The sequence below is a fragment of the Gastrolobium bilobum genome, unplaced genomic scaffold (assembly GCF_033153095.1).
Source record: "Gastrolobium bilobum isolate Gb01-03AN ecotype WA unplaced genomic scaffold, APGP_CSIRO_Gbil_v1 utg10414, whole genome shotgun sequence".
Taxonomy (NCBI): domain Eukaryota; kingdom Viridiplantae; phylum Streptophyta; class Magnoliopsida; order Fabales; family Fabaceae; genus Gastrolobium; species Gastrolobium bilobum.
The window spans coordinates 18796-35875 of NW_026896288.1; the positions used below are offsets into that span (position 1 = coordinate 18796).

The 17080-nt window shown below is 33.3% G+C and overlaps 3 protein-coding genes across 4 annotated transcripts; 1 reads left to right on the top strand and 2 right to left on the bottom strand.

The window, feature by feature from the left end:
- Window positions 1-236: 236 nt before the first annotated feature.
- Window positions 237-1584, top strand: LOC133298650 (lysine-rich arabinogalactan protein 19). Its single transcript, XM_061497977.1, has 2 exons — window positions 237-1066; window positions 1343-1584. Exons 1-2 carry the CDS (start codon window positions 371-373, stop codon window positions 1439-1441), a joined length of 795 nt encoding a protein of 264 aa, XP_061353961.1. The 5' UTR covers window positions 237-370; the 3' UTR covers window positions 1442-1584.
- Window positions 1529-5054, bottom strand: LOC133298651 (mitochondrial protein import protein ZIM17). Its single transcript, XM_061497978.1, has 4 exons — window positions 4903-5054; window positions 4638-4761; window positions 3551-3679; window positions 1529-1779 (listed from the first exon to the last, which is right to left on the bottom strand). Exons 1-4 carry the CDS (start codon window positions 5052-5054, stop codon window positions 1672-1674), a joined length of 513 nt encoding a protein of 170 aa, XP_061353962.1. The 3' UTR covers window positions 1529-1671.
- Window positions 5055-7314: 2260 nt separating this feature from the next.
- On the bottom strand, window positions 7315-13358 carry LOC133298654 (phosphate transporter PHO1 homolog 1). 2 transcript variants are annotated; one of them, XM_061497981.1, is made up of 14 exons: window positions 12895-13358; window positions 12492-12792; window positions 11618-12029; window positions 11445-11493; window positions 11137-11208; window positions 10720-10849; window positions 9949-10069; window positions 9611-9860; window positions 9079-9183; window positions 8868-8912; window positions 8621-8773; window positions 8249-8527; window positions 7751-7887; window positions 7315-7612 (listed from the first exon to the last, which is right to left on the bottom strand). In XM_061497981.1, the coding sequence occupies exons 1-14, from the start codon at window positions 13120-13122 to the stop codon at window positions 7522-7524; spliced, it is 2373 nt and encodes a 790-aa protein (XP_061353965.1). In that variant the 5' UTR covers window positions 13123-13358; the 3' UTR covers window positions 7315-7521. The 2 variants fall into 2 exon arrangements, with proteins under 2 accessions (XP_061353965.1, XP_061353966.1); XM_061497982.1 differs by having other exon boundaries at window positions 12492-12814; window positions 12911-13212.
- Window positions 13359-17080: the final 3722 nt, after the last annotated feature.

The following is a 17080-nucleotide window of genomic DNA, read 5'->3' on the forward strand; positions in this document are numbered from 1 at the left end:
AGATCATATATAGGAAGTGGTAGGTAAAATTATGTTCTCATTAGCATGTAGCATTGTGAATTATTAAAATAAGTGTGCTTAAAAGGCAAGTTACGCGATAACCATAATATTAACTTTGAATGGATGCAAGTCTAAAAAGATAACGACTTCAGATTTCAGGGGGCCCTTTAAGCAAGGAAAGCTAATTATACCTACACTTTTTCCGTTGTTAAGATTGCTTATTAGATTATCATTGGTGATGTTGCAATCACATGAAGGCTACATTCCTCCTTCCACAGATAATCCACGCAATACGTTTCAACCGTCTGCTTTATCATAGCCCATAAATAAGAAGCAAAATCCTCTCTAGCCTACCAAATCCTAACGTACAATGGCAGCAGCAATGTTCTGGGCTTTGGCTTTAGCAAGCCTCTGCTGCCTCCTAGCATCCAATGCCCAATCACCAGCTACAGCACCACCAAAGTTGCCACCTACAACCCCAACAGCAACTAGCCCATCTTCAGGCACACCACAAGTGGCAACACAACCACCCATTGTGGCATCATCCCCTCCCACCACAAGCAAACCACCAACTGCAACCCAGCCACCTGCAAATGTGGCTCCCAAACCTGCTCCTGTGACACCACCAGCTCCCAAGGCTGCCCCAGCTTTAAGCCCAAAAGCCCCATCACCCCAAATTCCACCACCACAACCACCAAAGAGTCCACCTGTCCCAACTCCTACATTGCCACCACAATTACCACCACCAAAGATATCCCCAACACCAGTGCAAACACCACCAGCCCCTGCACCGGCAAAGGCAACACCAGCACCCGCACCCACAAAGCAAGCACCAACACCATCACCTGTTCCTTCACCACCAACACCAGCACCGGTGCCTGTAACAGCAACACCAGCACCAGCTCCTGAATCCCCCAAGCACAAGAAAGGAAGACATAGGCACAAGCACAGGAGACATCAAGCACCAGCTCCAGCACCAACAATTATTCGCAAAAGTCCCCCAGCACCACCTGATACTACAGCAGATGCGGACACAGCACCAGCTCCAGCACCAAGTCTGAATTTGGTAATATCTTTGACCAGTGAAATAGCAAATTACAATTATATAAATTATGGGCTTTATTAGTCTCCTTTCACATAAGATAGTTATAGGTGAGGTGCAAAAATCGAAGTGAGAACATGAGAGAATATATCTTATGTGAAAGGAGAGTAATATTTCCCATAAATTATATACATAAACTGCTGACCTGACACAGCTCAATTATGTATAAGCCAAATCTACCAGTGCGTTTCATTAGCATCACTTTGTTTTGATCACATTTTATGTTTTTTTACTTCACAGAATGGTGCACCATCGAGCCATCAGCAAGGGAGAAATATATGGGCAACGGCTGGACTTGCTATTACTGTTTTGCTAGCTGTCACTGGCTACAGCTGCTAGCAGTCTCATAGTGACCATGGATTCAATCTAAGCAGTTATTTGGTTTGCAAAATATAAAATCATTTCGCATGTATAGATCTGAATAATGAGTCTATACCTACGATTTTTTTCTCTCTTTCTTTTATTCTTGACGTGATTTTTGTTCAGAAATATTAATGGATATGAATTTTTGAATTATGGAAATAATCAGGAAAAGTCACATATAAATGTTTATGGTTTGAGTTATCACATCAAACTTGATCAATTTCTGAGTCCATGTTCATTTTCTCCCGAAAGTCATGCTCCGTGACAAGTCCGAGATTGTCAACTAGTTTGTGATGCCGTAGACATCCTGCACACTAGTAAGATGAACTTCCAATTACTTGCAATAGAATAAGTACTTGCATAATTCTAATGTTACAAATATGTCTATCAAGAACTATGAAATGCATGAGAAAATGGTATGACCATCAATAAGGTTTCCAAAAACAAAAGCATACTTAACAAGATAAAAGGTAACCATAAGACCAGCAGCAAGACGATCAGCGCAAATGAACTTCAACACACTTGCATACATAATCCAATATTTTAAACATTCCATGAATTATTGAACTTTCAGTACATGCAGCAACGCAACCCAGTTACTTCCTTTGTATGATGAGCACCAAACTCAAATTTCATGAGAGGGTAGATAGAAAAATTTGTGTTCCACTACAATATTTTACAGAATGGAGTAATAAAACACCATGCATGACTATATTCAGAGAGAAACCAAACAGGGTTCCTGGAATTTCTACCCCAAGAAAACAAAGTCAAAATACTAAATTATATTCAAATGACAGGAAAATGAAACTTTAGCTTGAGCAAAAAACTTACCAAGTTACATGCCATCAAACAATCATTAATAACTGTTATATAAAACTACATACACGCTGTAATATATTTCATACTCACTCTCTCGTTAATTTATAGCAAGCAATGGCAGAGGGAAGAAGAGAAGAAAAAATGACAATTATTGAATGGAAAAAAAAGTTACTACATATATTGAATATAACAGTATAAACAAAGCTATTAACTTAGGCAGTAAAAGTAAAGGTGAGCAAGAGCTAAACTACATTAACTATGCATAACATAATAATATTTACTCTCTTTCTCTCTACATATATCAAGTATAACTTTATAAGCAAAGCTATGAACTTAGGCAGCAAAGGTAAAAGTGAGCAAGAGCTAGACTACATGAACTATGCATAACATACTTATTTACTAGGCATATAAGTTAAAAGAAAAGGCTTATAACGAGAGTGTGAAGAATAAATCTAGACCACTGGATCATGCATGTGTGGTGGTCAAGATTACAAAATATAGTTATATGATATGTTTTTAAGTGGTCATACGACCTCTTTTAGTAATTTTTAAACCTAACCATCCATTCAAGATCCAACGACCATGGTTCAGTCCTCTTCCCTCTCATATCTCTCACTTGATATGTCCCTATATGCATGTGTATGAACTATGTCCAAAACCACACCATATGTCATATTTAATCCTTGGTCTCCTCCTCAAATTTCTGCTTCTATTTTACTTTCATATACTTTCCCGAATTGCATCTCTGAAGGAAAGCAGATATCCTCTCTTTCAATCTTTTGTCATATTCATTCTAAAAAGCAGAAATCACCAATTGAACAAAAGACGAGAGGTAAAGCCATTCACTAAAACTATTATGTTATACTTTTCCAAAACAAAAAGGAAACTATCCAATTGGTATTTGCAATTTATGCGCACTGAAAACAAAACAACTCTACTACAAATATTATGTTGGACAAATGCCTGGGGCCAGACATATGGTATCAGGCTAGGGTTCCAGCAGGTCCTGTGCTACATGTGTTTTTCCCCCCTTCCTCGTGGGGAGATCCTTGATCCCCCATCCCCCATACTAAGTTGGAGAGCTCCTATCATAACTATATAAAAACAAATAAAAAAAAAAAAAATATATTGGACAAATGCCAACCATGAAAAGACCACTAAAAGAAAAAAGGAAAAAAAATATGCTAACAGCTTTTAGACAAAATTGTGAAACATTTACATTCAACGTATGCGTGTTCCCTAAAGTAATCAAGAAATAATAGATACCTGTACAAAAATAGCACCCCTTTCATATGCTAATCGGTTTACAAGCCTCTTTGTTCTTTCTCCACACAAGTTACATGTAAATTGTACGAGCAAACTTCTTCTTGGAAGACATAAGTCAATACTAGCACCCTGTGCATGTGAAGCATAATTAATTTATTGAGATAAAAGAATTACAGACAAAGCCAATATTTAAAAGGAAGATGATGCTTGATCTCTACCAACGAGAGAAAGATATGATTAAGTTTGTAACAATTTATCAAAAAACAAGTTGCTTTCAGAATATCATAACAGAGGAAACTAAATCATACTTTTCTTATTCTAGATATAAAGCCACATAACGAACTGATAGACATTCAAGAACAACAACAACCAAGTCTTATCCCACTAGGTGGGGAAATGAATTGAGAAACATACAACAATAACCAAACCTTACTTGACTAGGAAGGAAAATAAATTAATACAATAGGCATGAGATTGGAAATTCTGAAGCCAAAATATATTGTTGTCCCAAATTATTCATAAAGCACAAAAGTGGAAGGGGGGCGGCAAGAAAGAGTCCAGAAATATATATTCCATCAAAAAATTATTTTAAATAAAAAAAAGGGTGGGAAAACAAAGACAATATCAGTACTTGACAGGAATGAGAAGAGACATATACAGGCTCTTAAAAAAGTTCTTGAATTAAAATGACAAAAAACTGCTCTAACATGGCAGACTCAAACCAATTTCAATAAGAAAAAAAAAATATACTTAATCTCAGAACAATTATTGTCTGTATCACATACATTAAAATTAAGCACATTACTAAATGGTACATTTTTATTTATTTTTTAATTTCAAACATAGAATATAGCTAAGAGCATCTAATAGTGAACCAAATTTGTCTTCCATATCTAACTCGGCCAGAAAAATCAGGAAATTGTAAACCATATGGGAAATGAGTCAAATAACTCGTTTCACCAAAAAAGAGAGAGACAAATAACTCATTTTCTTCGTTTTTTCATTTGCTAGAAGACTATTTACTAAAAAAAAGAAAATATTAAATTGCTGAAACATTATTTATAGCCGAAAACAAAACCTCACTAACAGCTTCAGAACTGTCTGATTCTGGTTCTGGAGCTGTCACAGAATCATCATCCACCAACACATTCACTCTAAATACTCGACGGGCAAGCCTTGGTGCTACCACTGCAGCACCAGAATATCTTGACCTGCAAAAAAAAAAAAAAGCGTTTTTGTTATTACACTCTAAATTAATTTTCAGAGAGATTCAAATTGAGAATTTTGGTCAAAAAGAGAAAATCACAAACAAAAATGCCCTAGAGAAAGGGGTCTTTGTATGGAAACCTAACCAGGGGATTCTAATGGAAGGAGGGTTTTGCTTGATAGCTGAAATTGGAGGGGAAAGGTTGAAGATGGAGTGAATACGTTGAGGATTTTTGTTTGTTAAGGAAGAGACAGTAGCAAGGAACAGAGGGACACTGTAGACTGTGCCTGCCGCCATTATTGGTTTTTTTTTCTGTAAAGAATATATATATATAGCTATAAGATCAACTTACAAACTATTACAAGAGTAATAAGTTTTGTACTACATCTTAACCATTGATTAATAAATATGAGACATAAATTATAACCGTTACATTAATGAAATCAACTATTCACATTTTATGCGAAATTTTCTAGTTTGATGCTATGAAGCACCGACACTTTAAAAATTCTGAAGTGTCGTATCCGACACTTTCTGACATTGCAACACACGTTTTGAGACTCAAAAAAAAGTTTCAAATATTGTGTTGCATTGCATTTTAAGTTCCAACTATTAGATTCATTGGATTATGATTACAATTTTATTGAGTTAAATATAAATATTTAGGATATTTTATGTTTTTTTACAAAATTAATGTGTATTAAACATGGGTTTTATATTTCTCATTCAACATGAGAATTGAATTCTCATGTTGTAGAGACAAAAAGCATGTGGGACCCGTATGTAAGAAAAAATTATGTGTAGGACTCACGTTGGCACGAAAATCGAAGGGTGTGTAGGAAAATTCAAATTCTCATGTTAAATGAGAATTATAAAATCCATTAAACATTTAGCTTCATTTTTTTGTTAAATTCTTGAATATTAAATATAATATATACTACATAAATTTAAAATGCTATGTAATATTAAAATGTATCCTGACGTGTCAAAATCTAACATTTTTTAGAATTAACGTGTCAGAGTGTGTCATATCTCATATCTTGTATCGGTGTCGGTGGAACATAAGTTTAATGTCATATATATATATATATATATATATATATATATATATATATATATATATATATATAGGATCCTTTGACACCAGTGTCAAATTTCAATTTTGACACCTCATCTGAGGGCCGTTAGATCAAAAAAGATCAACGACTCTGATTTGCAAGCATGTGCAGTCGTTGATTTTTTTTTTATCTAACGGCTATCATATGAGGTGTCAAAATTAAAATTTGACACCGGTGTCAAAGGATCCTACCTCTATATATATATATATTTATATATATAGGTAAAATCATTTCTACAGTCGCTTTACGTACAACAACGTCAGGTGTATGATTATGATTCCCATATTTAATGCTTTCATCATTTGTATTGTTATGATTCCCAGCATTTAATACTTTCAAATATATATAGCAAATATTTGATTGCTGCACATACAGTAGCTGCAGAAATATATATATATATATATATATATATATATATATATATATATATATATATCTTACACCGGTGGAAGTTGATCCTGTAAGTTATATATGTATATTAATTAATTATTAATTCTCAATAAATTATAACCATTAGATTGACGAAAATTAATGGTTAAGATTTTGTGTGAAATTTTTTAGTTTGATACCAGTGTCAAAATGATCGCGTCCCTATACACACACAAATATATATATATATATATATATATATATATATATATATATATATAATTTCCTAAATATTTATAATTAATAAAATTGCATTAAAAATAAGTTAGTGAAATTATTTCTTTCAAATATTTTAATTATAATTTTTTTTTGAATAAAATCATTTAATTTAAATGTATTTTAAACATTTATTCATTAAATGAAAAAAATTGTAATTTTACAATTTTAAATATTAAATTCAAATAATTCGTACAATACATGGAATAACTAGTAAATAAAAAAAATATTTCAAGACTAATACGTGTGTGTGTGTAACTAGGCAATATAATAGCTTATGTTCTATGTTCACCTATTGTCTTTGTGTTTTCATTTCATTGGCTTTTTTATCGTTAGGTTCATGAATTGTGACGGGTAACTTAACTACTTGTGACAATAATTGAAGGATAGTTTCATAGTAATGCCTATAGGCATAACTTGTTAAAGACCCAAAAATACTTGTATAAGTGCACTATTTGGTTATTCTATGAACAACTTTCAGAAATTGATACTTAGTTTGTGCATAAAGATGATGGAAAAGCTCATGACTCAGTCTTGATCTTGCAGAACTGGGTAGCCATTAGGAAACAACTCAGCACAGTAATTGTAGTTAATCATTCATTGGATGGATACTTGTACAATTATATTTACATAATTATATTGGTTTTTATCACCTTTCATCCCTAATCGTTATTTTATTCCATAAGAGCATGCTTTTTCTCTTTTCTCGCTCCAGTTATGAATTTTATAGAACGCAGGATAATAACAGTAACATAATAAAGTACATGACAAGGTGTTACCAAAGTATTAGTGGAACTGCAACTTTTCATTAATTTCTATTTCTTGTAATGAAAAATTGTGTGTACAATTGAGGAGGATATTCGGCAAATCAACCAAATGAAATAATCAAGTTGATCAATGATGCATCAACTTGAATAACGACAGCTAATCTGCTCCTTGAAATATTTGTCTGGAAGCATCCCTTATCCTTGAAATAATGACAACTCTTGCCAATTGCCTTATTAGTCTTCCTCATCCACTTCATGAAAAGGAAGTGGTACTATCTTCACTGCTCTAAACTTGCCAGCATTATTTAGATGCTCATTCTCCAATCTGGAACAATAATATTTTATTTAGTATTTATATCATTTGAATGGTGTTGAGTAAGGTTATATAAACTTTGCATCATTTATGCATGTATATATGATGTATCATAAGTGGAAATAAATGGACATTAATTAACTCTTTTACCTGTAGAAATTCCATAGCCCTCGTCTAATAACTTCAAGAGCTGCTAAAAATAAGCTTGTTACTCGATAATCAACGTTTTCAAAAGATGAATGGAGGACAGTTTGCAACCAAGCAAGCCTCAGAAGAAGGTTTAATCCCTGCATAAATTGCCAAAGTTATTATTCATGGTCAAGGTCAGCTTTAAAAGTGGAGGGCCCATATTTTGTAATCTGAAAAGAAATCATAGTTTGTTTCTATAATGTCTGCTTGATATTAAAAAATAAAATCCTTTGCTATTATCTTGTCTTTTTTAATCTAGATTTGGAATCTCACTTTATTTTGTATAATGGCCTTATCAGCATTTCTTTTGAGAATATGTTTATTCTCCACTTTGTGGCATTTTATAATGAACACCTAATATGAAAGGTTACTTTCCTCTTTGTTAAGATGTTAGACTACAATAATTAGTTGGCTAATCATGATAAGTGATAGTTTTTTTGGTGCCAATTGTATGCATACCATTGACAAGTAGTAAATGCCTTTTCTTCGAAGCATTAATTCATTCCTTAGCCATGGATTCTTGGAATTCATTTGAAGCAAACCCCAGTCTTTTACAAAGTCCCAATACAATTGATACACAGTTGCTGCACTTGACATGATCACAACAGCACATAGCCATCCAATACTCCCATCTTTCTCATAAGCCACTTTAGCACCTGCTGCTAACATTGCTGATACATATTTGCCTAGATTGACAAGGTGACTTGTCTGCCCTTCATCAAACCATCTTCTAGCACACTATAATCAAATAGAGTGACATTAGTTCTATTCATTTCTGAATTATTGGATTTGAGAATATGCTTCAAGAGAGGCAAAAAGCATATACTTTACCTGCATAGCCCTCCAATAATAGGGTAGAAATGACACTGCATAGGCTAGATCTCTGTAGTGCTTTTTCCTCATGCAGTATCCATAGTTCTCAGTTTTGTAGCTCCCAGTTATATAATAACATGCCACGTACTCAAGGTTCCTGAGCATTGGCACCTACACAGTGATGATATAATAGTTAAATATAATTGTTAAGTTTTACCCTTCAGCAAGTTTTTTTATTGCCAATAAGAAAAAGTGCTTCCTATACCTGACTACAAAGTTGATCAGCCATGAAAAAGTCCAGCATCAAAACCTAAAGAGACAAGATAGAAGCCAGTGAGATTACGGCCACAATAAATAATGTTTTTAATTTCAACAAATTTTTATTTTTGAATTTCTTTTTACTTTGTGGAAATATTAGTGGCACTGTGCTTTATGCCTGATGACATGTTATAATGATGATGGTGGGGAAACACTACCTTGTAAAGGGGTGACAAAATTATGTTCCTTATCACACAAAGGAAACGATAGCGGCTTGACCGGTATATAATGTTAAAGGGGCACACCAGTACTAGGGAGAAGACCTGCACATGTAGTAAAAATGTTATAATTTCAGCTTAGTTAACCTAAGAATTAGGCAAATAGACATGTGCAAAAGAATGCAAATGTGAATTTAATAAATAATAAATGTTAAAATTTCAGCCGGGCTAACCTAAGTATTAGACAATAGACAAGTGCCCAAAAATGCAAAATTGAATTTAATATATAATAAATGTTAGAATTTCAGCCGAGCTAGCCTAAGTATTAGACAATAGACCCATTTTTTTTTTTATTATGCTATTATTTCTCAGATGTTGATAATAATACCCCTCCAAGTGCCAGAAAAATGCAGGAGTGAGTTTAACATATAATAAATGTTGAAATTTCAACTGAGCTAACCTAAGTATTAGACAATAGACAAGTACCATAAAAATGCAAAAAGTTAGTTTAACATATAATAAAAATAATTACCAGTAGAAGTAGTCCTGGAATGTCTTGAACTTGGGCATAAGAATACCCTTTTGTTAGTAGAGTCAAATGAAGAAACATTACCCCAACCACAGCAGTCATTGCCACTGTACAAATTAAGAATATATCTCTATACTTAAGTTCCTTGGTAGGGGCCAGCTCAAAAATGAAGCTGTAGTTTATACGAGTCTTTCTCCATGCAAGAATGTTGCAACCATAAAGAAAGAAATGTAGAAACACAAGGCTGAACATGCTGCAAAAACATAACAGCAATTCATTAATGTTCAAGTGCTATGCAAATATGAATGAAATATTGTGCTACAAAAAGCAGGTTTACTTACCTAAGCACAGGATACACAGTTTCCATGTAAACTGAAGTTTTTTGTCTTCTGTACAGGCCAGTTAAATGAGCCATTATAACATATCCAGCAAGAAGTGCCAACAAGCATCCAGTAAATAATCCTGATATTGTTTGAAAGACAATCAGTTAAAATGTTAGAAGTTAATTATTATTATTATTATTATTATTATTATTTTATTTTTTTGTGATCTGCATTATTTATAGTAAAAGCTTTGACAATTTTGTATGAATTCACCAGTTAAATTTACCAAGGATTATAAGTAGGGAACTTCAAATTTGACAATTTTTCTAATACTATTCTTGGTTTTAGCTTGCAAATAGAATCAACAGGCATGCACAAACAAGGTTGAGCACAATAATTACACCAAAGGAAGGTGTCACCATGTAAGTGAAACCCACTTAGCCACCATGGCCTAAGAGACATTGTGATGCTGCCCCTATATGTTGTGATGGGCCTTTTTAGGTTCATTCTTGATACGGTTATATATGGTTTAAACATGATATAGAGCAGCATGGGGCCTGTACTTCCCATCCACCCAAAGAGTGGACCAGTTGCTGCCATTCCTTTTGTGAGCTTAGTGGGTTAAAGGTTCCATGTTGTGTTTTCTTTAGATACTAATGGTCACAAAGCAAACAAGCTTAAAGTTCTCTACCAAACTGATTGATTACCAGAAGACAAAATAACCAAAAAAATAATAATAAAAAAATGGAAATAAATAGTCCAAATATTTGACTAAAAGTCACTACTCACCAATGAAGAAAGTTACAGCATGTGATTCTTTGCGCTGGCTTGGCCTAAGATATTTCATGGCCTTTCTTCGATTATCATCAGCAAATTTTTTGATAAATAGTTCCTCAACTTCGTCAGCTAACTTCATCACCTGTCATTTCTGAGACTAATAAGCAAACAAAGTTTAAAAAAAACTCTTGAGCAAAGTGACAGACAAGCATATCTTAATTTTATTTGCATGACTGGTGGGGAAAATTAGTATGATATTGGCCACTTGAGATTGTCGATGAACTTTCAGGTGCAAGGATAACAACTGGTGGCCAAAATCTTATCATGTTTTTTAATATAATATCTCACATATTTTTCATCAAAGTTTGATATGATGGAAGATACTTTAGTCTTTAGTGCAAGCTGTTTTAATTTGTGCCTGTGATTTACCTTGTCTGAGCTATTGAAATAGGTACTCTCAACTACTTTGAGATAGATTGGAAGAATTTGTTTTTCAGTGACCTGAAAAACCACACACAATTGTTTTCTTTGTTAATACAAATGTAATTGAAAGAGAAGAATCCGTTTACAAACTTTTTTTACAAATTACACTAAGTATGACCGGTCATACACTCTTGATTGAAGTATGACCGGTCGTACTTAGTGTAGTTTGTAAACAAAAAGTTTGTAAATATAATATTCTCCGTAATTGAAACTCCTTTTTTAACTTGAACTTCGAAAGCCTCTAAACCACTTACCTTGTCGAACTTCTTCAGAATCTTTTTAAATGCAAGCATATTTAAGTTCCTAAAAATCAACACAGTGGAGAAAACATAAGATTTTACTTCTTAAATCTAATATTTTTCATTAGGTTTATTGAACAAATAAATCTATATATTATATGGCCAGAGAAATTTGAGAATGATCATACCTGTAAACTTTGAGATATCCTAGTCCTTTGTAGAGTTCAATGAAACCTCCTTTGATCATCTTTTCAGCATGATGCAACTTTGTCCTGTTAAGGTGAATCTTGCCACCTTCTGGACCGCATTTTCTTGAAGACTGGTTAAGCAAATCTTCTCGGACAAGGTAACTTATGGCTGAGAAGGTTCGAGATGGTGTTGTCAAAGGAATGTTTATCTTCACATTCTTCCCTTGGCAATTGATAATACGGCCAGATGGTGTTCTTAATTTCCCATCTTCTCTTTTAATCTGAATACTCTTCCCAGTTTCATCTGAACGAGGGGAATCTGAAAATGGTACTTCACTTTTCTCCGAATCATCTGTGCTAGTAGTGTCCTGCATTTCTTCTTGCTGTCCTCTGTTCCTAACAGAGTCCTCCTCTGTAGCAGTGAAACAGAGTTTGAGATACACATAAAACTAAGTTATTTTTATGATAAAATTATTTGTTCATATTTTATACTAATTTGTTTTGACTGATCATTATTGACCCTAGTGTGTGTTTTCTACAAAGTTCAGTAAATTTTCAAGTAAAGGGTTTTTTTATTTTTTTTATTTGACCACAATGAGGGAAATAAAATCTGTTGTTTAACCGTGTGATAAAATTTAGAAGAGATTCACCTATGATAAAAAAAATCCTACTCAAATGCATATAGGTGTACATGCTCACTCACAAGATACACTCATTTCAGGACATATATGATAACAAATAAGAGAATGTGATATCCCATATGCTAGTTGTAAGAAAATAACTTGAATGAAAGTAAAATTGTGAATAAATGTTCAAATTGAGGACATTGAATTCTCAAATTTCTGCATTAAGAAAAAAAATGTTAATCATGTACCATTAGAGAATGTGCAGTGGATAGATTGGTCCTCCTTGGAATCTTTGGAAGAGCCTCCTTTGCCTTGCTGTTCCTTGAATGTAAGTTTGAGCTCAAGGAGAATGTCCATTTGCTTTTTCAAGGAATCCCCTCTGTCCATGAACTCTTTCTCCTTTGTTCTGTAAAAATTGTTGACCTTGTTTAGTTGCTGGTCCAGACATGCAAAAAATTCTTTTGTAGCGTCAGTGTCAGCAAATTGCTCTAGCAGTTCTGTCTCATACATGTCCCCCTCACTAGATGATGAAGCAAGTTTCCTGTGGACCTGGAAAAAGACCAAAGCAACTCTTATGAATCAATCAATTCAAATATACAACAGTATTGAACCAAGATGTGTTTCTTATGTCTTAAGAAAGAGAGTGATTACATAAATTGGTCCATGCTCTCTATGTTGATGACCAAATAGAGAGTAGTTTCTTAGTGATGAAATGATGTACATAGGTACAGAACTAGTTTGGTGCTTGTTGGGTGTATTGTTGGTATTATTAAGGGGTTGAACTTTTTTGAGGTCCTTCTTGAGTTGCCAGTAATCCACAAAGGCTTCTTTCCATTCTGGAATGAGTTGCCCCTCAAACTGCTTTGAGAACTTCACCATCTTCTCTATTTGTTCTTTGAAACCTTAGGGAGAAGAAATAGAGGTTCTAGGTGATGTGTGTTGCCTGATGAGTGCTTAATGGAAGCCCAAGATGACATTATATAAGGGTTTGGAAAAGATTGATTGATATTGTGGTACTGATGCTCTTGAGCACATTCTATAATATACCTAGATCCTATGCTTCTCCACTTTAGGATTTGGCAGGTACAATGGCAAGGTTCGCCGGAAAGTAACCAAACCACCACAGGTTAGGATTACTTCTCCTCCAACATGATTTCATGAAGATTTTGAAAAGGATGGGAATTTAAAGTGGTGTGGAGGGGGGGACAATTTGGACAATTCAGACAACATCTAGAGGATGACCATGCTTTTTTGGTTTAGGAGGAAACATATAAAGTTTGCCACAATAATATGCAAGCAAAAATCATTTTGAGCACAAGAGGTATTAATAAACAATCAAGGGTATTTTTGATATATATGGTACTTAATGTGATGGTGTCCTATAAGTTAAGTCAACAATTGCTCATTTATTCAAATTGAAGCTTATTGGCTAAATTATTTGCTAGTACACAAAGGTGCCCTCTAATTAGACCAGCCTGATTTTCACTAACTGAAGATAACTAGAAATTTTTCATAACCTCTCCACTTTCCATTAAACACCCCCTTTTGTTTCAATTTAAAGTAGAGCCCATTGCTCTCGTAAGATGAACCCATCACTTAAAAGAATCATTAAGCATTTTTCATTTTCTTCAATTTTTGGCAATTCAATTCTGAGACTTCGGATGGTGAGTGGTAGTGACAAGTCAAATTTGTACCTCTACAAACCCATAGAAGAACATAACCACACCTCCTGCCCCCCCTATTTCCTATGCCAAGAAAAGGAAAATGTATAAATTTCTAGTAATCTGAAATTATATCCAACATCCATTTTGTACTTTCAGTGGCAATTTTTCATTCTATAAATTATTGAAGGTATGGATTAGGCAACTTCCAATTGCTACATGGAAGAATCTTTGTACATGGGATATGGTAAATTAGGCTCAACTTTAGTATATGGTTTTCATATGGAATAATTCCTTCATATTGCATTTACAAATGTGCTTAGGATAAGCAGCATAATATTGTGATGACATCTAATAAGGCTGCTAATATATTTGGTATATCAGTACGGTACCTAGATAATGGCAATAGTGGCTGTAGTGAAGCAGCTTCCGTGTTCTATTCCTTGGTTCTAAGCCCACTACCTAGGCCAACTCGTGAACATGATGGGACCTTCCATAAAAAGCTACAAAATTTAAAAACTTGTGTATCCTTTTCACTCTTGCTCTTCTCACTCCTTGGCCCTTGTTCTCTCAAACACACAAAGGTGACATCTTTTCAGTATTCTTCCTAGACATGGATTGCAAAATCACCATTACAATTGTGGAGAACTGACAGCGCCCTTGAGATAGCTGACTCAAAGATACGCTATTTTGGTTTTTTGTTTTTTTGCCCCTTTTTCTCTCTCTCTCTCTCTCAACTAGTTTTTTATGCATGAAAAAGAAAAAGACATTTGCACATGACACTATATATTTAAATTATTATTTAATACTTTATAAAATTAATGTGCACAATTACTCATTCTCCTTACCAATTTATTTGGATTTGGAATGAATTTGATTGACAAACAAGGTGTGTAGCATGCACAATTAAAGCAAAATATTTACCACTTAAAATGAACATCATTTCCCATCTTTGGCATGTGCACAAAACTTTGTCCTATCTCAGTGAAAATTATATTAAACTAAAATTTCGGCAATTATGTGCATATGGTGTCGAATCATTGCTTAAAGAAATATATTAATTAATTTATGAAAAATGGTAGATGAGAAGTTTCTAAAACTAGAGGGGCTAGCATAATAAAGCATTGAATTTGTGTGGTATAGACCAAATGGCAACTCAAACACTGTAATAGGCTCTAAGTCTTGTTTATAATTAAGCCAATAATTGAAATTGATCTTGATATAAGATCAACTTGTATGGAAAAGCTAATTAAGAAGGGAAGCTTGTATATACATATTTCTTCTATAGTAGGTAAATTATTTAATGCAAGAGAAACATATATTTCCACGTAGGAAGTTAAAGATAATGTACGCACGAAATCTGAGGGTTCAGGCAAATGGTGCCAATGACAGGCCATCAAAATGCTGGTCTGATTAGGATAGCATAACATTTTGGTGCGCCCCTGCAGAGCCTCTGTGTCTATGAGAAAACAATTGCATATTGTTTACATTATGTACATTATCATCTTACATTCTGCTCCTTTTTTTTCTTTTTCTTTTTTAAACAAACAATTGCATACATTTGACCCTACATGCTTTTGATATTCACATTTGTTTGAACACCGTGGGCCAGTCACAAAAGCATGTCTATATGAGAAAACAATGCTCTTTTTTCTTCTGTTCATTTCACAAAATTTGAAAGGTAACGAGATATATGTTAAGAGAATAATATAAATCATTAAAAAGGCTTTCACCTAATACTTTGAGATTTTGGATTGAATTGGTTCTTTATATGGTATCAGATCATCAGTAATCACAAGGTCATGAGTTCGATCATCACCGTCCCTACTTTATAGTAAAATTAAAATAAATACAAGGTAAACCAAAAATTGAGCTTGTGTAATATTCACGCTTCAAGCCTAAAGGACTCTTGCGTGAAGCAGTGTGTTAGAGAATAATATAAACCATTAAAAAAGCTCTCATCCAACACTTTAAGATTTTGGATTGAATTGATTATTTACAAATATATAAATATTAAATATGTTTAAATGAAATCTCTAAAAGTGTTAAAATGTAAAATATGATTAGTTAGCTAGCTAGTTTTTTATTCGGGGGCGCAAACATTGTAATTCAATTTTGGGAAAAACTACTTTCCAGCCATTAGAGAGTAGTGTGTTTTCTAGAGACAAGAATTTTTTTATTCATTTTTTTTGTTTTTTTTTTAATTTAAAATTATGTGGATCCCACTATATAATTGTGAGAGTGATAAGAGACATGCTATCTTCTATTGATGTAGACTAGTAAATCCCTTCAATTTAATCATATTTCTGAATGGAGCAGGTTATATATACAAACTTTTTTGTTTACAAACTCTTACAAACTACACTATGTTCTCCCAGGAGAACACTCGTTTCACTATGTTCTCCCGGGAGAAAATAGTGTAATTTATAAAAAAAAATTCAAAAAAATTTGTAAACAGATCCTTCCCCTTTCTGAATAGTAATTTAATTTATATAGGTCAGGTTTTGTTGTTGTTGTTGTAATAATATAGGTCAGGTTTCTACTTGGTAACTGAAACCCGATTATAGGAAAGAAAACAAAGCTTTTATAGTGCTAAATATTAAAATAACATATTTTTCTATTAAAAATTAATGGTTATTAATTTTATTTATTCATTTTTTTTATAGTGCTACAGAATTCAAATAAAATTGATAAAGTAACTAAAGACGTTTGCTTAGTAATTAAGGATGTTTGCTCCCTCTCTTCATCACTGGAGTTGGAAGATTATGTCAACATCTAATTAACAGGTGCGTCCTCTAGATTGGCAAAAGAAATTTATTTTTTCTTTATACTTAAAATTAATTATTATAAAAAATGTGAGTGAATGGATTGAATATTTCCCCATTTAGCAATGAAGGATTTAATACTATGTCAATATCAGTCTTTTAAGAAATTAAGTTGTTCGATGGAAGACAATAATAATTCTATCTCTATCATACTAAGATAGTGCAAAAGTCTACTTTTACTGATGTTAAAATTTTAATATAAATGTAACGAACATGCATGATTGATAATGATAGGATTTTTTAACATTTGCTTTTAGTGATTCTAACATTTTGTGGATGAATAACTATTTTAGAGGTTAATTTAATTTATATTTAACTCTTTAGGAGTAGTTCGAAGGTCGATTAGTTGTT